The sequence below is a fragment of the Harmonia axyridis genome, chromosome 1 (genome assembly GCF_914767665.1).
Source record: "Harmonia axyridis chromosome 1, icHarAxyr1.1, whole genome shotgun sequence".
NCBI lineage: Eukaryota > Metazoa > Arthropoda > Insecta > Coleoptera > Coccinellidae > Harmonia > Harmonia axyridis.
This window is the reverse complement of record NC_059501.1, coordinates 23,005,859-23,032,465: the sequence shown is the minus strand read 5'-3', so window position 1 is coordinate 23,032,465 and position 26,607 is coordinate 23,005,859. Positions and strand designations below refer to the sequence as shown.

At 32.7% G+C, this 26,607-nt stretch overlaps 5 protein-coding genes across 7 annotated transcripts in view; 3 read left to right on the top strand and 2 right to left on the bottom strand.

The window, feature by feature from the left end:
* The window catches only part of LOC123670656 (guanine nucleotide-binding protein G(o) subunit alpha), a 68,490-nt gene extending 64,955 nt beyond the window's left edge, over positions 1-3,535 (top strand). For both annotated transcript variants that reach the window (XM_045604170.1, XM_045604169.1), the window contains exon 8: positions 208-3,535. In XM_045604170.1, coding sequence (XP_045460126.1) covers positions 208-395 — 188 coding nt within the window. In that variant the 3' untranslated portion in view covers positions 396-3,535. The remainder of the gene's footprint in view (positions 1-207) is intronic.
* On the bottom strand, positions 1,185-6,131 carry LOC123670657 (SAP30-binding protein). The gene is made up of 2 exons (XM_045604171.1): positions 5,416-6,131; positions 1,185-4,501 (listed from the first exon to the last, which is right to left on the bottom strand). Exons 1-2 carry the CDS (start codon positions 5,927-5,929, stop codon positions 4,176-4,178), a joined length of 840 nt encoding a protein of 279 aa, XP_045460127.1. The 5' UTR covers positions 5,930-6,131; the 3' UTR covers positions 1,185-4,175.
* A 254-nt stretch (positions 6,132-6,385) lies between these two features.
* Positions 6,386-7,047, top strand: LOC123670658 (exocyst complex component 4). The gene has a single exon (XM_045604172.1). The coding sequence runs from the start codon at positions 6,579-6,581 to the stop codon at positions 6,975-6,977; it is 399 nt and encodes a 132-aa protein (XP_045460128.1). The 5' UTR covers positions 6,386-6,578; the 3' UTR covers positions 6,978-7,047.
* Positions 7,048-7,418: 371 nt separating this feature from the next.
* Positions 7,419-22,199, top strand: LOC123670655 (ran-binding protein 9). 2 transcript variants are annotated; one of them, XM_045604167.1, is made up of 10 exons: positions 7,419-7,679; positions 12,654-12,827; positions 18,154-18,344; positions 18,526-18,710; positions 18,793-18,905; positions 19,173-19,454; positions 19,533-19,763; positions 20,007-20,149; positions 20,278-20,389; positions 20,450-22,199. In XM_045604167.1, the coding sequence occupies exons 1-10, from the start codon at positions 7,487-7,489 to the stop codon at positions 20,581-20,583; spliced, it is 1,758 nt and encodes a 585-aa protein (XP_045460123.1). In that variant the 5' UTR covers positions 7,419-7,486; the 3' UTR covers positions 20,584-22,199. The 2 variants fall into 2 exon arrangements, with proteins under 2 accessions (XP_045460123.1, XP_045460124.1); XM_045604168.1 differs by having other exon boundaries at positions 7,421-7,679; positions 12,654-12,818.
* A 1,294-nt stretch (positions 22,200-23,493) lies between these two features.
* LOC123685327 (homocysteine-responsive endoplasmic reticulum-resident ubiquitin-like domain member 2 protein) lies at positions 23,494-26,217 on the bottom strand. The gene is made up of 3 exons (XM_045624986.1): positions 25,901-26,217; positions 25,212-25,564; positions 23,494-24,782 (listed from the first exon to the last, which is right to left on the bottom strand). The coding sequence occupies exons 1-3, from the start codon at positions 26,033-26,035 to the stop codon at positions 24,317-24,319; spliced, it is 954 nt and encodes a 317-aa protein (XP_045480942.1). The 5' UTR covers positions 26,036-26,217; the 3' UTR covers positions 23,494-24,316.
* Between the last annotated feature and the right edge of the window lie 390 nt (positions 26,218-26,607).

Below are 26,607 nucleotides of genomic sequence, written 5' to 3'. Positions count from 1 at the left end.
ATGATCATGAAAGGTGGTTTTGAGAGTAACCACTGAACTTGAAAGGGTTAACATCTCTATTCAAGTATATTTCATGAAAAAATAGCGTATGAATGAAACATACAATTCCATATTAATGACATTAAAAAACTTCATTCATTTCATTTTGTGTGCTATGGCATAACTTTAGCGATCTATAATCAATATAACACATTTGATTATTTTCAGGAGCTCAGGAATATGGTGAGGCTGCATCCTATATTCAGGCTCAGTTCGAAGCGAAAAACAAGTCGACACAGAAAGAAATCTACTGCCACATGACATGTGCAACTGATACGCACAATATCCAGTTTGTGTTTGATGCAGTAACGGATGTCATCATAGCAAATAACCTTCGCAATTGCGGTTTGTATTAAGGCGTGTAGTTGAATTACATTCGGTTCTTATATTCCACGTACAGTGACTTTTTGAAATATCTCGCGCCCTAAGATTCATTTTTGAAGCGCGACTGCGCTGAAATCGCAGATGTCGATTTTCCAACATTTTTTTACAGACAATCTTGAAGAGTGGAGAGTTCTGCAACAGTCATGTGGATGCTAGATGAAATCAATATAAGAATTATATGTCAATTTATTTTTACATTTTGAACAAGTTTTGAACAGTTTAGAGATTATTCATCAGGTATCAGCTTCATTAAAAACTTTTTCTGTTTCTAAGCCATGAAAAATATTAATTATTGTTCTTAATCTTTTTTGGATGTGCATCCGCTCGCTGCACCAGCAAAGAAGAACTCTTTCATTCCTTTTTCTACTTCTTCAGACTGGTATAGGTATGTGTATTGATTGAAAATGATCATATCGGTTATTTGTTAAGAACTTATTGATTGAAACTGGTCATATCCATTCTTGTAACAATTTGTTTCAAACAATTCTCCATTGTTAAAATATCATTTAAAAATGTTGGAAATAGAACTTAAAATTGTACCAAAGTTGAGTGAGAAATGTGTTCTTATGTGTTAAAATTCAGTATAAATGAGTTGAATCTATTTTCAGGCGGTAGCTTGCTATGCTTGTCTCTGTATATAAACAAAGGAAAAGGTTAACTTTTCTATTAATAATTCTGATCACATGTAATTTATTCGAATAACTGTATGGTTTTCATTGCCGAATCAAAGCTCTGGCCATCAATGATTTTTTGTTCCTGCCTGTTTTGATGCTGTAGTTTTGTGTTATATTCATTTCTCACTTCACAGAAGATGACGGTTCCATGATTTTTATAGTATAAGGATAAAAAGTATTCCAAAGATTAAAAAACGTGATTTTCTTCATTATCGGTTAATATTGAGAACTGTCTTCTTTCGATGGAGATAGAAATCATAGCACATTTTTTCTATGCATAGATGGTTTGAAGAGGCAGAAGTAAATATTTTACCATCATTGAAAAAACATTTACCTATGAAAGTTTTCCTGTTAAGGCTATTAATCATTTCTAAACCAGTGCCATTCAAGAATTATAAAAATAGCTGCTGTAATTGTTGTGTTATTATTCGTTTTATATTTTAATCAATTTGAAAAGTTTTTCTCTATAAAATATCATATATTTATAAGATTAAGTTACCAAAAATTAATGTATTGTATGTTATGTTGTTTTAAACACACGACTTTCGCTCAAAAACCTTCATCTTAATAATATCGTAATCTCTTTGAGTAAGTCTGAGTGAAATGGAAAGTAAGTCTTTTGGACTGGCTGAGTGTAAACAATAATTGGAAAATATTCTGGATGTGAAAATACATTTTCTCTTAGGGATACATAGTATATTAAAAAAAGATCATGTGGAATATTCATAATTGTTATCAGATTTGTCAAAAAAAATATTTTCTCATTTTATTGTTACAACTCTGTAGCCAAAAGAGTTTTCATGGAAATCTTCATGTCTTCTGCATTCGTACACTCACTGTTCTCATTATAAAAAATTATTTTCATCGTATTTTCAATTCCGATGAACTTAATTTTAAAGATGATGTTCTCAATTCAGGTATAAATGGACCCTATCAACTTAGACTTGATTGAATCGTACGTACATTAAAATATGTGTAAATAAAAATATATGGCGCTTTAAACAGTAGCTTCAGTACATTTTGTAGCTTAGTCATTTTATTTTTCCTTGTACAAGAAAACAATGTTGATGCATTTTATGTAAACATTCCTTGGTATTTTGTATCTATACCCTTTTTTATTATAATAAAACGGCATTTTCCTTCTGAAACAATTCACAAAGTAATGTTACACTGCTTTATCTGTATGTATCCTGTGGAATCTGATGGATAAATTTGTTTTTCTCACAGATTTTAAATCAATTACAACAATATAAATTTTGGAACAAGTTTGAAAATGTGGCTCATAATTTAACTTTAATAATCATTAAATAAATAACAAATTTGAGCTAAACCTCATTCGAACAAATGAAAAAATTAAATTGTTTTCACAGAGAAGTAGGTGATGAAATAACCAGATCAAACATTATAAATCATTGATAATTGTTCAATAATTATCACAGATCTTAACTAAGGACCAATTAACATAATTTCAACCTTAGTGTCCAGCACAGAATTATCTGACTAGATTCTGCATCCCTCGTTTTATTCATTTATATTTTAAGAGAAATTTAATATTTTTTCAACATTTATGTAATCAAACAACTAACCAACTACTAGGCTACAATTTCTATTCCAAAATTGAAATAGTTAAAAAATTATATTGTAAGTCATTGCATTGCATCTACTTGTAGGAGAACCTCTTTTTAACAAACATTTATTGTAACTAACCAAAGATTGTTATTTGTACAATTTTTAATTAAATCTCTTTTGCTGTTTCATAAAAAAGTAGAATTATTTTTCAAAAAATTATATATACTTGCATATACATTGGATATCATGATACCAAACCATTTACGACTTTTAATTTTCAACAGTGTTTTCAAGGGAATTTTCTCCAAGTTGCTGAGAATGACTTCAACCAATCAACATAAAGTACATAACGCTTTAGATCTTTGTTAATAATCAGTAGTTGAAAGATGTATGTTCCGGGTACTAAATTATTTGTAATTGTTGAATACATAATGTGTGTTATGTATTTTATGAAATATGTAAATACAGACAAGTTCGTTAATTAGACGATTCGAAGTATTTATTATGTCTGATATAGTGAATACTCTACCTTCTAGTTTTGTGTGTTCCTAATGCAAATTCCATTAATTTCAAGTGAGCATTCAGTGAAAATCTCCTTTGTGAATTATGTTGATAATCTTCTGGTATTCATTTCAAGGACTTTACACAAATTGATGGGAAAAGTTGTCTATATAATAATTTTATATTTGGAATTTTCAGGGAGATTATACAAAATACAGATATTCTTCAGTTTTAAGCATCGAAATGTGGAGGTAGACATGATAGGAAGTTAAGTTCCTCTAGTCAGTTCTTTCAAATTGTATCATTGCATATTTATTATACAGTTTTTGTATTTAATTTCAAAGAAATAAATCAAGGTGTAACTTTCATTTGTTTCAATGTGATGGTTTCAATACGAAAAAGATAGAAAAAGTAGCTATGTGGATAAGCAAATTTGCCATGATTTGGTAGCAACATTATAGGTAAGGACATATATCAAAAAGGATCGAATTTTTGAAGATTGCATTTATTATTTTTAAACGAGTATATGAGATATAATAATCAGGAAAAGTAGGCATGTGAATAAGCAAATTTGTCATGATTTGGTAGCAACATATAGGTAAGGACAATCGAATTTTTAAAGATTGCATTTATTATTTTTAAAGGAGTTTCCTGAAGAGAGTTGTCTCAAAATAAGCAAAAATCTACATACGCAATCTTTTGAAAAAATGTCATGAATTTTAATAACTGCACAATAGGTCCTGCGTCATTACATCGGTGGTTTTCTTGCCTTTACTTTCTGACTTCTTACCCAGAGTGGAATAAAACTATCGATTTGCACAAATTTTAATATTCTGGATGCAATATTTTTATCTACTGATTTGGGAAAAATTGATTTTTGTGTGCACTAAGACACTTACTAAGAAGATTACATAGTTTTAAATTCAATTGTCACGTCAATCAGAACTAATGTATAAAATATTTTTTATTCACAATTTTTACAAAACGAGAATACAAATCAACAAAATTTTATGGCCTAGGTTTCTTTGGTAGTGATCCAAATGCAGATATTACTGTGCTCTTTGTACCTGTAGCACTTGTTGTAAGAGTAGGAGGTTGAACTAAACCAGCTGGCCTAATATTAGTAGGATTGTTACCACCAGGTTGATCCCATTTACTTTTCCGTTTTTTAGAATCTTCTTCTTTTTTCAAACTACTGCTAATTGTGAAATCCTTTGATTTTCGTTCCTTTTCTCTTTTCTCAATTTCTGCTTTCTGAACCTTAGCAAGTTCCTCATAATATGATTCCTTACTCCATTTCAAAGGATCAAATATTGCAGGTGGATAATTTGTACCTATAATATAATTATTTGAATGAAATATATACAAGATGCCTGAAGTTCAAGTGCCTATTAGACTAAGTTAAAATAATGTTCCAGGTATGCAGGAAAGGAAATCATTTTTCTAAAAATTCAAAAAGAAATGATTTTTCTCTAATATGATTCAATTCTAAACGACTTTCTGTTTCAACCTCTACAGTTTTTCAAATAGTTTTTAAAATATCATTGAAATAATGGAAAAATGAATAGTTAGTATTTTGTTTCTTAGACTTATTCTCAATAAACTAAACCTGAACCATCTTCACATTTTCGAAATAGGGGAATGTGCAAATGTTGTGCAACTTTTGAATTCAAGATATTTAATCACAGGTTGTTTGTTTTTAACAATGTGTCGAAATTGTGAAAAAAATTCGACCTTAACGTCTGTTTGGAAATTGGAACTGTAATTATAATGATAGCATTAGAATCTGCGATGAAACGTAATGATAATATTTTTAGTTCTAATATTCAATAATTAATGTTGTGACAACATAAATCCAGAAAAACCCAAATAAATCATGTCAATATTGCATTCAGGAGCATAATCATTTTAGAATACCATCATTATTTTTCCTAGCAGTATTCAATGCCATCATTAAAATAGAGTTCTTATTTGAAAAACAAAAGTTAAATGGAACACCCTGTGATATTTCCTAAATTAAGAAGTTGCTCAACAGTTCCATATTCTTCTTCGTCAGAAAATGTGAATAAAGTTCATATTTAGTATATTGAGAATAAGAATAATGAACAAAATACTGATTAAGCATATTTCCATTCTTTTAATGTTATGTTAAAAACTATTCGAAATAATTTAACATTTGAAACAGAAAGTCAATTGAATACTTAATCATATGAAAGAAGAATAAATAGCAGGACTATTTTTCACCTACCTAATTCATTAATAGCACAAAATTGCAACAGTTTTTCATATATACTTGGATTTCTGAAATCCTTCCTTTTTTCAATGAATGCATTCATATCCAATTTCTCATTCTTCATTCTTTCATAATATTTCGCTATTTTATCTTGCAAATCAGCTGAACAATTTCCTGGAGGTTCCGGAGGTATGGTAACTCCATCTTCAGCGAGTTCTTCTTCCGTATTTTGAGTTTCATCCGTTAAAAGTATAACTTCATGTGGTGGTACATCCTCATCTATATCATTTTCGTCTTCCGAAACAACAGTGTCATCATGATATGAGACTAATTTTGCCACTGTTGATGTAACTCTGACTGGAGCTACAGATGGACTAGATGGAATAGATATTGCTCTAAATTCAGTGGGAGAACAGCTTGCATTTTCTGAATTCGTATTTTGTTTGTTCTCTTCATCACTTCTATCTTCTTCACCTTCAGAATCTGTATAGATTGCTGTTAGAGATGCTAATGCGGTTGAATTGGACATGTTCTTGATTTCTTTAAGTTCGTTCACAAAACGATATTCTTATTTATATGAAAATGAAGAATTGAAATTTTCCATTATTTGGACATCATGAAAAATTTGTAAGAATAGAATTGTAATATTTCAAATTTACGTACGCAAATAAAATGCAATATATTATTGTTTTTTTAGGTCACACTGGTCATTGGTCACAGATGTAAACGTTTTAGATCTAATGAACTACCAATCACCACAGAGCATAGAGATAATATCAAATGATATTAGGTCTATGCCACAGAGACACAATATATTTCTAACCTCTCATTCAATAAGTTGGTGATTTAGTCCCCAAGGAGCGCTAAAATTTTTGGATTCTTCATCTGTCTTCTGTATTAAATTTACAAATTAGTTCTTTAAGATCGGAGTTGGCATATTTCCAGAGTGATTAGAATCTCTAACCATAGAATCACAAATTAGTCTTTGCAGTGCTCTAACCAGTCTAACCTGAATGACATTCAGTCAAATCAAAGTATTATATCTAATCTATATCTAAGTTATTATTTTTTTAGGACGGAAAAAATAGAAATATGCATTCATTAATAATGACAGCACAGTGGACATATTTCGTGTTACATCTTTACTTTTTCCTTTGAAAATATTTTGTTCGATAATAATGGAAGAATTGCCACCATTCAAACCCCCAAGGGGGGTTAAACCAATAAAAGAGACCAGGGTGTTAATGTCTGTTATAAGAAGTCTCACGGCTAGTGAAACTGATGAACAAAGAGATAGAGAAAAGGCTAATTTAGAAATGCAATATAGACTATGCGACCAAAAATTAGATGAATTAGTGTTGAAACACGAAGAAGATCTCACATTAGTAATGCAGATCTTTGGAAATATATCGCAATGTGTTAATGAGAACCGTTTAAGGATAAGAAAAATTAAAGAAAGCTTAATAGAATGCAAAAAAGTATTAGGATATAGAAAAGAGAGGATTAGAAATTTATGGAGGGACCGGCTTGAATATAAGTTCATTTTGGATATGATAGCAGAAAATAAGGGATCCTGAAGTATTTTAATATAATAATGAAAATATGTATTTTATGATATGTATGTTAAATAAAACTTACTCAATTGTATGAATAATAATTAATATGTGTTATAACATTGTATTGAAAGCTAGATAAAATGCAATAGTTTTATTCATAAAATTCCAAGAATCTTGTGGCACCTTAGTGAAGCCAGGAAAACATTCTCCTTTTGAAAACGATCATTGTACTGTTGATAGTAAATTAAAACTAGAAAAAAATTAATATGCATATTGTTAGAGGTTCTGATAATCTCAAACCTAGAATTAACTAATATTATGAATAAATAAATATATTTATGTAAAATTTGTAATTTTGTGTTATCGATTAGGTTTTTTTTCTAATTCTATTGTTAGTGACATCTATCAGATTATTGAAAAGTTATAATTTCTTGATCTGTCAAATACTCGACGCATGTTCACTACGCTTTTCTCAAAGAAAGACAGAATCCAATTAGATTTCATGACATTGGTAGAAGGGAGTTTTGGAAATGGCTGCCGTGAATTGTGATCGGAGTGCAATGGATCAGCAGTTTGAAAAGCAAAATGGTATGGTTGACCGTCTGAAAAAGCTTTATCCTGCTGTGAAAGAAGAAAAAACGCCATTACCCAGATCCTGGAGCACAAAAGAAAAATATACGTATATTGGATTGTCTCAGAACAATTTGCGTGTACATTACAAAGGTATGTTCATCAAGGATTAGAATCTGTTAACTTTTAATGGTGAGATGAGCTTGTCTTTTACAAGTATTCTTCAGATTCCTAGATTTCCTGACAATTCACCATTTATGAGGTGCTATGTCATCGACCGTGTTATGCTGAATTTCTTCTGTGTTCAAACAAAGAAATCAGCTGATTATGACGCGGGGGTAAGGGGTTCATTTTATAGGAAAGGATCACATTTCATAATTTTCTTGTGCGTGCGGCTGCGTTTCCTATGTTAATATGCGCAATTCTCGCATTAGGTACCATTACGATTTCTACACTAAATAAGACGTAGTGAGAACTTGAATGAATTTTATGATGGGTATTCATATCAGATACTACAGTAGTACAGTTTTTAGAAGTGTAAATCTTAAAAGTTCCCTGAACATTACTAACTCAGGAAAAAAAATTATATTTATATTTTGTATTTATATTCTCAACATCATGTTTTTCATTTTGAAAACTTCGAAATTTTCACATTTTCGAGTGATGTTTTGTTTTGGGTTTTTCATACCCTAAAAATGCCATAAAATGTCACATCAGAAAATAAACTTTCATTTCCGTAAACTAAAGCTGTCAGTTGAACAATGCAGTCATTTATACAGCCCTTACAATCTCACATGGAATTCATTGAAGTTGAAAATCGAGGAGGACTTTACAGAGATACTAGAATTCCTGAATCCCAGGAAACTTACTGTCAATATGTATAAAACCAAGTTTATGTCGTTCATTAGCTTAAAAAGCGGAAAGCCTACGTTTGAAATACAGAAAAAAAAGTGATGGGTTACCTTTTCAAGTACGAAATACTGAAAAAATTAAATATTTAGGAATAATGGTAGACTCACATTTAAAATGGCAAGAACAAACAAAATTAGTAGTACACAAAGTAAGATCACTTCTACACAATCTAGAGGGATACCTCCTAAGAATTATATGGAAATAAGAGGAAATCATCTTCAATTACCGAAAATAAAAAAAATCGTTGCACAAAGATCATTCATATACCTATCTCGCACCTCTCCTTTATAATCAACTCCCAGTAGATATATTTAAGAAACAAGAAATAACAGAACGTTCAATAAAAGAGTAAAAACCTGGATCAAGGGCAAACCTAAGTCCTTTTGGGATACATTCACAAGCAGAAATAGGTTTATTTAGTTGAGTGTTTGTCTGTCCATGAAATTATTGTTAATTTGAATTACAACCCACGCACAAATGTCATACTTTTGTGGGAGATTTATGTTTGTCCATTCATTAATTAAGGTATATATAAACAAAATCCCATTATTTTGGGATTTCAAGCGCTAGTATTTCGCACAAATGTGAATTATGTGCTGAAATTGGAATCGAATGATTATATTAAACTCACTGATTTCAAATTCAATTCTGCCCGGCCGATCTAAAACGCATTACGGTCAAATCAAAAACCTAGAGGTTGTATATTTCATAATGCCTACCATTGTGACATAATTACGCTTGTATATGGAAATTTTCATTCAATAATTGTTATATGAACAAACATAGCTCTTATTATGAATATATTTGTATAGTGAAAAAGAGCAGTACTCCAAAATATGTTGATTTTGTTCTTGTAACACATTTATCTTCCAAGATCTCCTAATTTACCTATTCGCATCGCATAACGAATATTCGTAGAACTCGAAATATTTGAATCTTGGGTATTTCACATTCGCACGATTTGAAGCACCGTGTGCCTGAAATTTTCTTGAAATTACTAACCCATTTGGATATCTATAAATTTCCATCAACATCGACTTATTAGAGCGGAGATATGGAAATTTCACGTTTACGCATGTTCACGACGTATACCTTTTCTGGAAAATCTAAATTTTGTAGGGGACCGCCTCTCAAACATATAATTCCCTGAAATTCTGCTTGATATTCTTTTCACTATATTGTAACTGATATCCAAATTCCAGTTCGATCAAATGGGTATTTTTTCAGTTAATAAGAATACAATTTTAAATGCTTTTTCTGATTTTACTTCTAGTTTTTTTGTTTGTATAGATAGATATAGACATCCTTTATTAATTCAAAAATGAATACATCACTGTATATTATTATAGTTCCTACATAGGATTCGAACATGTCAAAAATGAAAAATTATGAACAGTTTATAGAACTGTTTCAGTTTATACAACTGAATAAATTGATCGAATGATATCCAATTTATGTGATATATGGGGTTTTCCAATAAGAGATTTTCATTTTGTTAAAAAAAAAAGAGTAATTCCAAGAGAAATTAATGGATGTTTATTTCATTTTAAAGAGGAAGGTATGTCATTTACGATGGAAAACGGTAACAGCCAAATGGCCGCCACGGCTACGGTTGCAGCACCATGTTCTTTTCATGAAATTTTCCATGACCAATTCATTCATGTCCTCCACAAGTCACAACTAACAAGTCCAATTTTAAGTTCTTGAATCGATTGTGGAGCATTGGCATAGACCTTATATTTTATATTTCACATGGCCCTAAAGGTGTTAAATCACAAGATCTCGGTGGCGAATTGTGATCACATCGGGATCATTTTGAAGGATTTCAAGGACCCAATCAGCGAAGGCCGAGATACGACATTAGGTACTGGTGATCGACCGGCTTGAGTTCTGGTGTTAATTGAACTTTAAGAGCCTTAAGACCTAAGTCTTTAAGCAAAATACGTCGCATAATTTCCAATATCGACGAGGAATAGACAAAGCTGGGTTTTCGTCAACAATACTGGCTACAGCAGCTATAACGTGTGTGAATAAGTCTTTCCCGTTTTTTTTCAAATTTTGAGCCTTTATTGTGAAAAAATGGTTACAAATGAATTATTGAAAGTATTGGCCATCGCTAGCTACAACTTTTCCCCATCTTTCTGGCAACATACGAATCCCGTTGCGAAAAAATTCGACCGGTTTGGCCTCTATCCAGTCATCCACCCATTTTTTGGCTTCCTCGTAGGAATGGAAGTGCTGGTCAGCCAGGCCATGCGTCATCGATCTGAAGAGATGGTAATCAGACGGAGCAATGTCTGGACTATACGGCGGGTGGGGTAGGACTTCCCATTTGAGCGTTTCTAAGTATGTTTTCACCGGCTGTGCAACATGTGGGCGAGCATTGTCATGTTGCAAAATAACTTTGTCGTGCCTGTCGGAGTATTGTGGCCGTTTTTCTCGCAGTGCGCGGCTCAAACGCATCAATTGTCGTCGATAGACCTCGCCTGTGATCCTTTCATACGGTTTCAGAAGCTCATAGTAAACCACACCTAGCTGGTCCCACCATATACAGAGCATGAGCTTGGCGCCATGAATATTTGGCTTGGCCGTCGATGATGATGCATGCCGGGTAGTCCCCATGATTTTCTTCGCTTCTGATATTCGTAACGGATCCACTTTTCATCGCCAGTCACGATACGATGCAGAAAACTCTTTCTTTTATGTCGCTGAAGCAGCTGTTCGCAAGTGAAAAAACGCCGTTCGACGTCTCTCAGCTTCAGTTCGTACGGCACCCAATTTCCTTGCTTTTGGATCATTCCCATGGCTTTCAAACGCTTGGAAATGGTTGTTCGGTCAACTCCCAATGCTTCAGCAAGTTCGTCTTGCGTTTGACACGAATCTTCATCAAGCAAAGTCGCCAATTCTTGATCTTCAAAGATTTGCGGCCGCCCGGAACGCTCCTTGTCTTCCACGTCGAAATCGCCACTTTTGAAGCGTCGAAACCATCCGCGAACACTTGAATCATCGACACAACCTTCTCCATAAGCTTCCTGAAGCAACCGATGCGCCTCGGCAGCAGATTTCTTCAAATTGAACCAATAAAGTGAAACTTTCCGCGAATGACGTCGACTCTGCTCAAATTTCGACATTTTCACGATTTCAAAAATTTATGATGCGAAAAAATTTCAACTAATGTGTTAGTGTGGAATTGTTGACAGATGAATAAGCTTTGATTATGACATATGTAACCATTAAATACTCGCACAGTATTGGTGGCACCATCTCTTACAAAAAACGAGAAAGACTTATTCACACACCTGATATATTCTTAGTTGTACGGTTTCTATTCCTCACATCACTAACTTGTCCCAACAGCTCAAATTTTTCCACATTTTTCCAGTCCTATTGCCGGCCGAGAAGATGCATCACGACTTCCCAAAAGTGCTTTAGTTTTGCGAATTGTGAATGCAAAATATTCACCATTTTTATAGTGAATTTTAACAATTTCAATGCGGTGTTGAAAAGCATGTATTATGCCATTTTTAGTAATGGAGCAGTTTTTATTTGTCAAATGTCAAAATATGACAGCTGCCCAAAAAACCGGTTATTGGGAAACCTTCTTTTCGATAAATAAATATAATGATTCCGAAAAATGTTTCTCGACGCAGAAAATGCCCTTTAAATGTGCGATAGATAGAACATACATAAACGAGAGGTTTCAAGTGTAAATTCCGTAACAACATTTTCGAAACTCAATTTTGAGGTAAGAATTCGATAATGAGAAATTTTCAAATCCGTTTTTCTCGATAACGGTGCAACCGATATAAGTATAAGTTTTTTTTTCAATTTGAAACATTGGGCTTTCGAAATTTTTTATCAAAATTTGAAAATATTGGGAAACGACAAAGTTCTTGTGGAATTCACCTTTCAATCTCCAGTTTGAGACGCAACTGATTGAAATAATCATGGTAGGTTCTCAGTTGAGCTTCTAATTAGCAAAAGTCATAACAAATTTCATTATTTTCTCTGCGTTAGTTATAGCGAAAACTTTTGAAGGGGTGTTGCACCGTCTAGAAGCATTTTTCCAAAAAAAAAAAAGTTATTGGAAAATTTTAGATAGTAAGATACGGTGGTGAATTGTTGATCACTGCATACAGTTCAGCTGGATTAGATAAGGAGGTTTTATGACAATTTCAAAGTACTTTTAGGTTCATTGGCATCAATTTTTTTCAGGTCATGGAAAAACCCACAGAGATGCTGCTAGTGTTCAAGCCACTCATCCTATACCAGCGTCTTGTGGTCTGTACTATTTCGAGGTGAAGATTGTCAGTAAAGGTAGAGATGGATATATGGGAATCGGCCTTTCTGCTCAAGGAGTTAACATGAACAGATTACCAGGTATGATAGGTAAAGGGAGTTCTGTTCTGTCATTAATTTCTTGTTGATGTTTATAGTTTTCTTATTGTGTTGATAATAATGTCATATTGTTGTTACAATTCTGTGTTTCCAGTAATAAAATTTTGGAATCGTCCGATAAATCATAGCGTATTCGACTGGCTGCACTAGTGCGAATTAATTCGAATTTTTGTAGTGCTAAATGACATAATTAGCTCGAATTAATTCGAACTGGTGCAGCCAGTCGAATAAGCTATTAGACACACTACAAGTTTTACATACATTTAATGACTTATAACATGAAAAAACTCTGCTAATGAGTTCTATGCTTCCACGTTCTTAGCTCCCAAAATTAGCCATCTACGTTATGTTTTCATAGTTGGTCCTGAGAACTAAGACTAGAACTAATGGTTGGTTTATGCACCATTCCTAAGGACTAAGACTAAAACTAAGAACTAAGAATTGAACGCTAATGGTGGATTTATGCACCAGTCCTAAGAACTGAGACTAAACCTAAGAACTAAAAACTAAGAATTGAAGCTTATGCACTCTATCTAAGCATTAACACTAGCCCTATACAGTTGACCAGCTTTCAACTAAGAACTAAGTAGGGATGGGACGGTATTTCAATACCGCGATTTTGGAACGGTATTTTTGAGTAACGTAGTCGCGCGTTCCACAAACGTAAAGTAACCGGTTCCAAAGTAACGATAGTTACCGGTACCGGCGTACCGGTACCGGACTTCGAATAATAACATCGAAAAAAAAATAGTACGCCAGTGCCTTTTACAAAACTAAATTCATTTATGATCACCCAAAAACTCCTGCTGTCAGTGCTTTAAATTTTTTTTTCATTCATTTGCGCCATGTTCAACGAGGAGAAATTACTTTACTTTCCTGTAACTTCGTAAAAATCGTTTTTGCCATTGTGTTTTCAGTGCCTAATGGAATATATTTGATTTCCATAGTATTTTCCAGAATTAGAACTAAACAATTCGATTAATGATATCAATATTTTCGATGTTTTTTTTTTAAATATTTTTTGATTATTTCTTCGATAAAAATTGGTTGTAGCAAATGTAAATTAGTTAGTCCGAGATTACTTTCAACAATTGAACCTTATTCTCAATCGGAAATGCAAATATACTTAAAAATTCTCTGTAAAATAACGGTAAACAAAAAATCGATTTTAGATATTACTATATGTGAAATAAGTTTCTATCAATTTGTAATATTCAATTTGCCAATGAAATTCCAGATATAATTTCTTTCACGTAATACCTAGATTACCCGATGATGGTATATTTCCACTGGAGTTTACACCATCTGTTTTTAATGAGGTGCCCTTCGAAGATTCTAGCCTTTGTTGTTATTCTGAGCCACCAAAACATTTTTATAGTTATATGATTTTGTTATGCTTGCATACGTTCTTCTAAAATTACGTAGAAACTCAATGAACAATGAATTATTATTCAACAGGACAATCCACAAATAGTCTAGGTATACCAACGGTCTCGTTTCCTTCGTTCCTCCGTCGCTGGTACTCAACTTAGTTGCAATCGCCTACGGTTTTGTTACCTGTAACCACAGTTACAAAATCGCGGTATTTTGGAGCGGTATTTTTCTGGAGCGGTCGCGAATGTAACGCGACTGGTGAGTAACCGGTATTCCCATCCCTAGAACTAAGGGTTCAGGTAAAATATAGAAGTGCCGCGTGCGCCGCATAGAATTTCAATATTAACGAGTACCAGTTTCTATCATTTTATGTTCCGTTATTCGTGTTTATCGTTATCGTATTAGATGTATTTGAAAAAATTAAATTTAATTTTTTCTCAATCAATATCAATGTCAAACATCAAAGTATAGAACAAATAGAAAGTAGTTCGAGGACGTGCGCATTCCATAACTATTAACTAACAAGAGAGTGCATAAACGCCACTGAATTCTTAGGTTTAGTTCTTAGTCCTTAGTTCTTAGGAATGGCCAGGTCCGGACTGTAAGGTGGATGCATGAGAACCTACCAGCCAGGCTTCCAGCTTCTGGCGAGTCACTATCGATGTGTGTGGCCTGTCGTTGTCCTGATGGAACCCAATTCCTCTCCTATTGGCCAAAGCTGGCTGCTTCTGGGCGATTGCTTCCTTCAGACGTTCATTGTTGACAGTTAGGGATGTGTGGTTCGTTCAATTTCGACGAACCGGATCGAACCAGATCCATTCCTGAGACGACCCGGTTCAAAAGACCCGTTCAATTGACCCAATGGTTCTTTTCAGCTCACTAGCTCAGATCGAATCATGTACGATTTGCGCATGATTCAAAGATCCGTAGATCTGGTTCTTTCGTTCTTTGTTTTTTTTTCTTGGTAAAGAATGTTAAGTTAATATCAGCTTTGTATTTGTTAGTCGGTATGTTTTTAATCGGATCGTGAATTTGTGATAATGATTTTTTTGAGACATAATCATAAACATAACATAAAGGAGATAATCCATTATCTCAAAGTTATAAGTTACTGAGATGGCAGAATATAATAAATTGATATCTGGTTCATGAGATGATTATAGGCCTTTCGAAAAAATTTCAAAATCTAATATATATTCCTAGTTCAAATTGATGATTTTGGAATATTTAAATGACTAATGAAGAAGTAGAAGTAAATCATGAATGTACTTTGTACAGAACACTAACTTCACGAGGTCTTGAATTATTAATTTTAACGAAAACTACCTAATGATCATTACCTGTATCTATTCCAACCAAATAAATACAGAAGATCTGAAATCCCTCAAACTGATATTAACCCTAATTAATATATTTTGTTCCCGAAAAATATTCATTTTGATCTTTACAAAGTGAGGTTTGAATATATAGTTAAAAAAATTCTCAAAAAATAATGAACAATATTTGAGACCATAACATTTTCAAGGAATAGTAATTGGTGCATCTAAGAGAGTGCAATTACAGAGCCCAGTTTCTTTTACTATCTATCATCTTTCTTCAAAACCGGGTGCCAAGTGCCGAGCCAATGATTCATTTGCGAAATGGATGTATTTTATTACAACCATATGTTCCTTTAAGGTCAGTCCAAACCGAAACCCATCTACCTAGGCTCGGATAACGAACCATTCTTTCTATGGATCTTTGGGTCCTAAAAGATCCTCAGATTGAATGAACTGAATGTGAAAGTTTGGCTCATTCGGATCGGTTCGAACGAACGAATCATTTTCAGAGAGACGACCCGATCGAACCATTCGTTCTGAAGACCCGGGTCTTTTGATTCGTTCGTTCGTGAACGACACATCCCTATTGACAGTATAGTTCCGACTTAACAGTTGTGCCGTATGGGAGCATAGTAGATAATTCCCCGTCAATCCCACCAAAAATACAAGCTAGCTTGGCCACCGTTTCCGCCGGCTTACCGCGTTTCGACCACGACCGATTTTGCTCGACGTTGTCGTTGGCCGTTTCCAAAATGGGTCGATTTCGTTGCGATCCAATAGCGATTCGCAGATGGAAATTCGGTTCATGAGGTTTTTTGCGTTAACTCTTATGGATCCCATACTACGAGCTTCAGCCTTATGCAAATGTTTCCAAACGATTTTTTGAGCAATCTTTAGCTCTTGGGCAATCGAAACAGTGCTCACTTGACGGTCGGACCTGACAATGTCCATAATTTTATCGACATTTTCGACAATTGGCCTTCAAGTGCGTGGCGAAATTACCGGAACGGAATCGACGAAACCGAAATTGCGCGTGATTGGCTGTTACAGTATCAGAACCATAAACACTATGTATATTTTCAGCCTCCTGGCTTGCATTTTCGCCTTCATTGAAGAAAACCCGTAAAACAGCGTATTTTATATTCGCTAGTGTCCATCTTTGACGCGCGCTCAAACTGAACCGAGTCAACTAATCACAAAACTGTCAGAAAAGTTTTTGTATTACGAAATCTCATATCTCTCTTATGGCATCTAGTGGAACCCGATCGGACTTATACAACGCGAGATCCAGATCTATTGGAAAAATAATGAATTTCTTTTCACTACACAATTTTACGTTACAATATATCATAGGTCCATTTCAGATATACTAACTCGTGTATAATATTTCACCTAAAATGAATTCCAATAGGACTCACCATAACATTGTATTATCAAATATATCGAGTGATTAATAATGAAAAAAAAAACAGTCATGCTTAATATCTCGAAAATCATCAATATTTTCGAAGAATGGTTGGCCGCATAGAATTTCAATATTAACGAGTACCATTTCTATCATTTCATGTTCCGTTATTCGTGTTTATCGATGAAAAGTATTAGGTGTATTTGAAAAAATTAAATTAAATTTTTTCACAATCAATATCAATGTCAAACATCAAAGTATAGAACAAATAGAAATTAGTTCGAGCACGTGCGCATTCCATAACTAAGAACTAACATGAGAGTGCATAAACGCCACTGAAGTCTTAGGTTTAGTCATTAGTAGGAATGGTGCATAAACCCACCATTAGATACTCGTCTAGGTTAGATCATAGTATAAGGATATACTATGGTTAGATACATCACATTTTTTTCTAGTGATGCAACGTGACGTGGCATAGACCACTATTCATTTTTACTGCACAGATTACGGATATCCGTAATCTGTGTTTTTACTGTCTCCCAATTCACTGACATATCTTAAAGTGGCAATAGGAAGTAGTTCAAAAATAAAATATATTGGTACCTTTTGAGAATTCTTCAAACTTCATTAATAGTGAAATAACTTCAACTGTACTATTTTTTTTCTTTGTTTTTTAGGTTTTCTCCTAGGTTAGGTTAGGTTAGATATTTTTGTCATTACTTTCTCATTGACTTATCTCAGAAGTGACAATAGGAGGTAGGTCAAAAATAAATATATTCCTTTTGAGAATTCTTCGTCAATAGTGCAATAACTTCAATTATAATTTATTCTTTGTTTTTTATACAGTGTTTTTCTAAAAATAAACAAATTTTCTAGTGACGTGAAATCGATCACTATTTTTGTTTACGCGTTCTCACTAAATCTTTAGCTTTTTATTGGCCATAGGAGGCAGGTCAAAATTGATTTCTATTGACTTAGTAGTTCATGTAGTTTCTCAGGTTATAATTTACTTTTGGCGTTGTTTTTACATTTTTTATTCCTACTCCTCTAGGCCTCTTTGAGACCTCTATTTAATAGGTACTAACTTTATAATTCATACAGGTCAAATGACCTCAAAGTTGCCAAGTATGAATATTGAATTTGTGAAAGAACTTTTTCACTAGTTGCTGAAAATTTTTTGTTATTTTTGGATTCATTCATTGAAAGGAGGGTATTTCAGGTTGGGACAAGCAGTCTTATGGTTATCACGGGGACGACGGGCATTCTTTCTGTTCGTCAGGTACTGGACAACCATATGGTCCCACATTTACGACAGGAGACGTTATAGGTTGTGGAGTCAATTTGGTGGAAAACACTTGTTTTTATACAAAGAACGGTCACCATTTAGGTATCGCATTCAGAGATCTCCCTGTAAGTATAAAATTCACAATCAATTAGCAATTTAAAATCCTTTTTTTTTTTCAATGGATTGATCTATTTTGTTTTCCTCCGAAGTGAGTTGGAAAATTCCATTAATAATCTTGGTATATCTAGTAATGTGATTTATCAATAACTGGTTTTGTCAGAATATGATAATTTAGGAATTTTTCAGCCTAATCTCTATCCTACAGTTGGTTTACAAACCCCTGGAGAGGTAGTTGATGCCAATTTTGGACAAGAACCATTTTTATTTGACATCGAAGATATGATGAATGAGCTGAAAACTAAGACAAAAATGGAAATATACAATTTCCCAGTGCCTGAAAGTCAGGGGGAATGGCAGGCCATATTGAGCAAGTGAGTTAATTCAACTGCATAAACCTTGCTTATGCAAGGTTTATGCAGTTGAATTAAATTGTGTAATTTCTTTTAATTCCAGAATGGTATCTTCTTACTTAATACATCATGGCTACTGTAATACAGCTGAAGCATTTGCTCAAATCACAAATACACCTTTTTCAGAAGATCTTAATTCTATCAAAAATAGAAAGAGTGAGTATTTCTTTCTCATTGTGATTTTCGACATATTAATAAGAATATGAATGATCCAGGGCCTGTTTCACCACGAGAATTTCTCTTTTTTATAATTATAAGCCAGCAGAAGAGCTTATAGAATTTATATAATTTATTCTGATCGCTTGTAAAAAAAACTTTGTAATCTTGTGTGAAAGTACTGGGGATTCATTTCAATGGACACTGTGGTTATAGAGATTCCCTTGGCTTCTTCGATTGAACCTAATTATGTTTTCTCAATTTCAGAGATTCTGAAATTAGTGTTAGCTGGTAAGATGGGAGAAGCCATAGAAAGAACTTTCAAATTGTATCCTGGTTTGCTTGAAAACAATCAGAACCTACTTTTCATGTTGAAATGTCGTCAGTTTGTTGAAATGATTAATGGAACTGATTTGGATCGTAGTTTGAAAAGAAGTTGTACTGATAGTAACAATAGTTCTCCTCCAAGGCCTGCCAGCCCTGTACTGACTTCTGTCATACAGTCAACGAAAAATTTCAGTAATAAACAGAAACAGCAGGGAGTCCAAGGTGAGCGCATAATGGTTGAACACATTTCTTCAAGCCAGCTGTTTCAGGTAGTGTTTATAATTCAGATATTCGTTACAGAAATGAACCAGGCTAATGCTGCACATAAAGGAAGCTTTCCTGATTCTGATGTTATAGCCATAGGTAACAGTGATGTTGAAATGGATGTAACAGAAGAATCACAAAATGGACACGGTGATAACATTACAAAAACAAGCATTAGCACAAATGGATATCAAAATGGAAATAGTCACATTGATGATTCTCAGAATGTTAGTCATACCTGTGATAATAACGATGACGAAGAAATGGGTGAGTAAAAGTTTTGTGTTCCCATGAAAAAACCATAATTCTGTTAAGGTCTTCTGCATCGAAACATTTATCAAATGCATTTCTCCAAACTCCAAATAGAAGTAAATCCACAATATGCCCACCCATTGCACATTTTATACACATTTCTGTAATATATGAATTTGCAATAGACTTCTAATAATAATAACAATATCATTAAATATCGATGTTTCATTTACTTTATTGACTTCTGTCACTTTATAGATGTCGATGAGCCCTGCAGTAAGAAAGCCTGTACACAACCTGAAGTAGAGAGAATATTAGAATTTGGCAGGGAATTATATAGCCTTAGCCAAAGGTTGAAGGCAGATAAGGTAGAGAATGAAACCAATCAGAAAATGCTAGAGGTAAGTATTGACAACATTGAGTCAACTTCATCAACAATACAAATTCAAATTGAAAAAATTAATTCCAAATATGTCTTAGACGTCGAGTCTTTTTAACAAATTCTTTAATATATCATAAATTATTTCAGGATGCGTTTAGTTTATTAGCATATTCTAATCCCTGGTCAAGTCCTGTTGGTTGGCAACTGCGTGCATCAGAGAGAGAAAATATATGTGCTTCCCTCAATTCAGCTATTTTAGGTGAGCACAGGTGATAAGTATTTGAAATATCAGTGATTGAATCTATTTTCTATCACACAGAATCAAATAATAAGCCTCGTCGACCTCCACTGGAGGTTGCAGTGGCGCACGCGCAGGAATTGGTGCGTCTGATGTCGGCTAGTGGTCTGGGCGCGTGCGCCTTCACATCATTATTTGACATCATCGAGCAGTGACCTCAGTTTGGTCTAACAGCGACGTTGCAACACTTTTCGATGAATCCACTAGCGAGTTGTCGCTGCTGCTGACTGCCAAAATTAGATGGATCGTGAGGTGTACAGACACTTACCGCTAATTACGAAAGATCCCTGGAGATTTATTTCAGAAGATCAGTGGAATATTCAATATATGAAAGGGAAAGATGATTTTTTTATTGAGCGCCATTATGCCTTTTACTTTGATTTCAATATAATGATAATGTTTGTTGGTTTTTCGTATAGAATTTTTGTGGGAATTACTGCTCTGCATAAAAGTAAACCTTTTTAAACTATTATACAAGATTTTTGAAATTCTCCATACCTCAGCTATATCATTCAAGTTTTTTGGAACTCTTTCTACTGATGATATATGAGCATTTTTTATAATTTGGCTGAATCTTGCATTTTCTATGTTATTATATTTTAATTATTCATCAAAAGACTTGAGAGCCATGCAATTTTCTCCCTGACTGCTAATAGTTTTGAAGTTCAGTTCAACCTGTTTTTTATGTAATGTCACAATCTGCCTTTAAATATTGTATTTTTTTATTGTTCTTCATTATCTTACCATTAATAATGAGAAATATAATAATCTCTATTTTCTCTCTATTTTTTTTCATTGTTATTTGAATAAGAATCTGATGTTTATTTTTATCAGAGCAGTTGAACATTGTCCATCCATCAAGTTCTGCAGAAAAAATATCTTAAACAATAAATGATTTATTGGTTGTCTTTTTTAATTCTTGTGTATGAATTGTTTTAGAAAAATAAATATTTTATGTAAGTAATCTTCCAAATCTTGCTCCGAGTTGAATGAATTGTAATTCCACACAGCAATATTCAATACAATCAAATACAGAGAATTTGATATGGATATCTTCCTCAAGATGAGCAATCATGACTTAAAATCAATTCAATTTCTTTTCGAAAATATATTTGTCTTTTTCCCATATTTGAGTGGAAACATTGTTTATGTCGTGGTTTTTTATTTCATTATTTTTACTATGACATTTTAATTCGTTTTGTTTGGAACTTCTAATCAGCAATTGTTTACTGGATGAAAATTTTCTCTGATGTCTTTGAGTGTAATAGAATGTAAATTGCCATAAAATCTTTTGGTACTTGCAAGATATTTCAACACTTGCTTCTTGCATCGAAGACCTAAAATTTTGTTATTATTAGCTGATATTTTGATAACATGATTATGTAAGTTTTCCCCTGAATATTATTGAACGATATGCGCCACAAAATATGACTAAGCGGTAAGTCAATTTATTTATTGATTTGTATCTCGCATGATAATGTCTGGAGTGGCATGTAAATACATGGGGTTCATCTTGTGAAATCACTTAGTCCTAATTTCTCGAAAATTTTCAACAGTTGTAAGATGTGTGAGGTTTACTAAAATTCTATTTTTTACATTGCCTATCTAAGAAGAGAAAAATGAACGGATTATTAATATTGAATTGAAATTCATGTCAATCGATGAATAGTTCAAGTGAAATGTTTTTAATTAACTAGATTTCTTTTTGGAATACTTTATTGTAAATATGTTATCCTTATGTTATTTCAATAATAAAATTGTAAGTTGATAATTTTTTTGGTTTAATGTACACCTATCTGCCTTTCCCTATAGAACCTTTTGAAAAGAGTAAAATGTGCAAATTTCCAAGCAGAATAAGTAATTGAGAAAAAAGAAAATAAAAGAGGAAATTGAATTAAATTTCGAATGGAGTTCATTAATGTTTCTTCATTATTTTGAACAAATTATGAAAAGTGAATGCTTAGTATGTGGTAAATAACATGATCGAATTCTTACTAGAAGGTAATTGGTAACAGTTTATGTGACAGTGTGTTACCGGGTTCAAATTTACAATTTGAAAATTTACACTCTCATAATCCATTTAAGACCAATTTGTTCAACTTTGGTTGGAGATTCAAATTAAATTGTTCGATATTGATGAAAATTGGATCGTATACAACTGGTTTCATAAAAATTTCAGCTCTTTTGCCTATAAATAGGGTGGCTAACGTGAAATAACCAAGATCTGAATATACGAGTCGAATTTTGATTGAATTTGGAATGGGTTCTCGGGTTGGGACATATTATGTTACCATAGCAATTTCAGTTTTTTTTTTTAATATATGCCTTGCGAAAATTAGAACCTCAAAAGCGTTACAAAACCAAAAGAAAGGTATTGTAGAGTGCTGACTTTATAGGTACGGAGAACAAGGAAGTATTATTGTACCATACCCATTAGCAGATTTTTTTTTCAATGATTCGTTGGGAGATTGGTTTTTGACATGCAAGATTTTTTTTGCTTGTACTCAAAAGGCTTTAAGAATAAGCAGTATTCTTTCAAACTCTTTTTAATAAATAATATAACTCTCAATAAATGAATAATCATCAATTGAATCACAAAGTAATCTAATATATTATATATTTGAATATATTTCGTTAAACTTCATATAAATCTAAATGATTAGAAAGAGTAACACAAACACTTAGGGTAATAGCTATGACTGAGTCTATTAGTTTCTTTCATAGAAGAATCATATAGAAAGAAATAGTAATTTTTTGTTTCAATTTTACTATATTCTACATTACTTAGAAATGAAGGAGTCTTTGGGATAGTTTTCATCAGGGAATGATTAACTATTTTTCCAGCCAAAAAACTAGTGAAAATCAAGTTCAAATTTGCTTTATGCATTGTTTTTTTTATTTGGTTGCAGTGCACTATTAAAAACTCATTGGGTATAGAATTTTTCTCTCATTTAAAGTCTCATCAAAGAAGTCCTATAAAGCAATAAATTTGTAGAAAACAGTAATATCAGCATATTACTACGATGCTGAGGAAAGAATATTTTTGAAATTAAAAATCCTATTAGTATGATTATATTAAAAACTGTTTTATTATTTCAACAGATTATGACGAGTAATAACTTTTTTTTACAATATATTACAATAATATAAATGATTTTTTGATGATAAAATCAAAGAAATATTTGGGAAATAATAGATGAATCTTCTTTCTCTCAAGTATACATCCGTTATAAATTTGTGAAATGTCTGAAAATTCGCTGAAAAATTCGAATGTTTGATTCCAAAGAACTTCTTCAGAGTATCATTCTACTATACAATTTAATGGAGTATACAATGTTCACTGGTATTGTAAGAATATTTATATACATTGATTGAAAAGCAACTAGAGATTTTCAGTCTGTGCCTCTAGAAACTGAATTGGTTACAAAATTAAATTTATGACAAAGCAGTTTCAGCAAATAAGTCCTCTTTGGAGGTGTCAGATGAGGAAAATTTATATGTACATTGCCATTCCGTTGGTAACCTTTGATTTGTATGAACTATTTTAAAAATTTCTTCCAATAATGCGATTAAACATATTATGGCATCTCCTACACTGAAGTAAAAGTTAACCTGAAAATTAGGTGATAGCGACGTTATGGAAATAGAAAATTTCAGTTTGTTAACTTAATATCAACAAAACATAAATTAATTTCACGAGCAGATGGAGTAAGACTACCATAAAGACAGAATAATAAGGACCATCATCAAAGATTTCCTATGTAAAAATAATGACGAAATGATATTGTACAAATTACTAATCCTTAATAGGTCACAAAAATTCACATAAAAATGGTAAACTTAATAATTTTCATTCCAAATACTATATTGAAAAATTTTACTGAAATTTCATACAGCGTTTGGTACTTCCGGTAACAAAGAAGCAAAAAATGTCGTAAAAAATGTCCATACTAATGTGAATCTGGAAGGAGCTTGCTCTTCTTGGGGTGCTCCCGGATCTCCAGGTACTGTATTGTTGTTGTTATTATTATTATTTGCATTCCTGAAAAGACCTACTTGGTATAGATACATAATTGAACCTAAGACAAGAACAAGGAAAAATCTCAGAAAGCTAGAGTAGAAGTAGACAACACTGAAAAGCACTAAAAGCCTGCTGATAGCATAGAAATTATCCAGCCAATCTCTTTCATTAATTTCAGGATCTCTTTGTTGATCTTGAGGAGGGGCTTGTGGCTCATTTTCTTCATTCTGTTGGTTAATTTGCTGCGCTGCTTGGGGTACTTGCAAGTTTGGAATGTGTTGTGTTGCTATATTGGGTTGGTATAATTGGGAAGCTCCATATGAATTGGCAGCACTGGAGGAAGAAAAATTAAATTAATAGATTACAAAAACCGGAATAATAATTATTACATATGGAACTATTTCAATTTTAAAGATCCTTTTTTTTGATTGATAAAAGCAATTTTTGAACATTTGATTATGTTAGCCGTCTATAGTAACTTTCATATTCGGATAAAATATCCCACAATATTTCGGTTTATTGCAAGAAAATATTGATGTATTTGGTTAATTAGAATAAACTTCATAATTTAAATATTGTGTGTTTACAATTATTCCATGAACATACCATGTCTATGCTTAAAAACAGCTTATATTTGAATTATTGAATGATGTAACAGGGTTTGAAATGAAATTAATTATAAAAAATCAACATTGTGAAAAATTCTTCTTCCAATTGAAAATTTTGACAACTACCATTATTAGTCTAAGCATTGATACTTACAGTTGCATGTACTGATTCATATATTGAAAATAGGCATGCTGCATAGCTGCCATATGAGCAGCATAATTTGGATCTATCTGTACACCTTCGGGTATCCATGGAACTCCCATGTTTCCAAAATTTTGTACATTTGGTCTTGTATCAGAGGTACTTGTGGTTCTATTCACCTGGGGTGGATTTGTTGGAGCAGAAGTAGTCATATTTCTTCTTTGTGGAGTAGGGTCTTGTTTAGGAGTGCAAACTAAATGGACTGTGTGTGTTTCTTGTCCTTCGTACTGCCTTAGGACATCTTTTAGCACCAGAGCGTCGTTTAGTAACTGACCAGAGTAAATAAGTTTTTGCTCATGCTTGGGCTAAAAAAAAATAAAATGGTTAAAATGGAAATATTGACAAGTTAGAGTTCGTGAATGCATTTCATCATTTCAAAACAATCTTTTTCCAAAACATACAGAACCAATAATACTCCATTTTCACTATTTAAAAGGAACATTCTCCTAGCAGAAATACATATCCAATAAACCTAATGCAGCAGAATTAGCGATAAGAATTTAGAAATTAATTCGGTAAAATCATAATATGGACTTTGTATTCGCTTTGGACAATAATATTGGATTGTATAATAATGTATTAGTCTAAGAGAAAATTTTATCATTGTTTATATATAATCCAGAAAATCTCGAATAACTCACAGGTTTACTGGGATACACCTCCGAAAGATGTTGTTTCAATTTGTTTATTGTCCATGACAGCTCACACTTCACTGTTTGATCTTCAATTTGTTGATTAGGAGCTTTGACGATCAGAGTTACTGGTAGACTTTCCATTTTAGATGTTTCACTGTACAATTCAATTATAATTCTATTTTATAATGCAAGTAATATTTACAAGTTTCACTGGGATCTAGTTATTTCCCCCTTCGTTTAATTATTCGCCATAATATTGTAGTTCCACGATAAGAATACAAACAGAAATTACTTATCTATAGACTTTTATTTGTCGGTTTTTGATTGGATGTCGTGGTTCTACTGGTTCTCCATATTGTTGATCATGTGATAGCGATTGTATACAGGATCGGAATTAGCCTGATATCAACGTTTACAAATAATTCTTTCTTGACATGACCATCGACTTGCTTTACTCAATAATGAAAAAAGTGATTCATTCATCACGTTTGATATTAACTTATATTTAAAACCAATTACCTTGACGTTGAGAACTTTACTTTTAGCCGTGATAGATTATATTATCATTATACGTAGTTAATGATGAATATGAAATATAGGCACGAAACTGTTAAATATATCACTTCATTAGCAGTTTCTCTTGGGTTCAGTAGGCTTATGCCACTTAAAAATAGGGTTTTGTGTCATCACACTTATTTATATTCGAAATATTG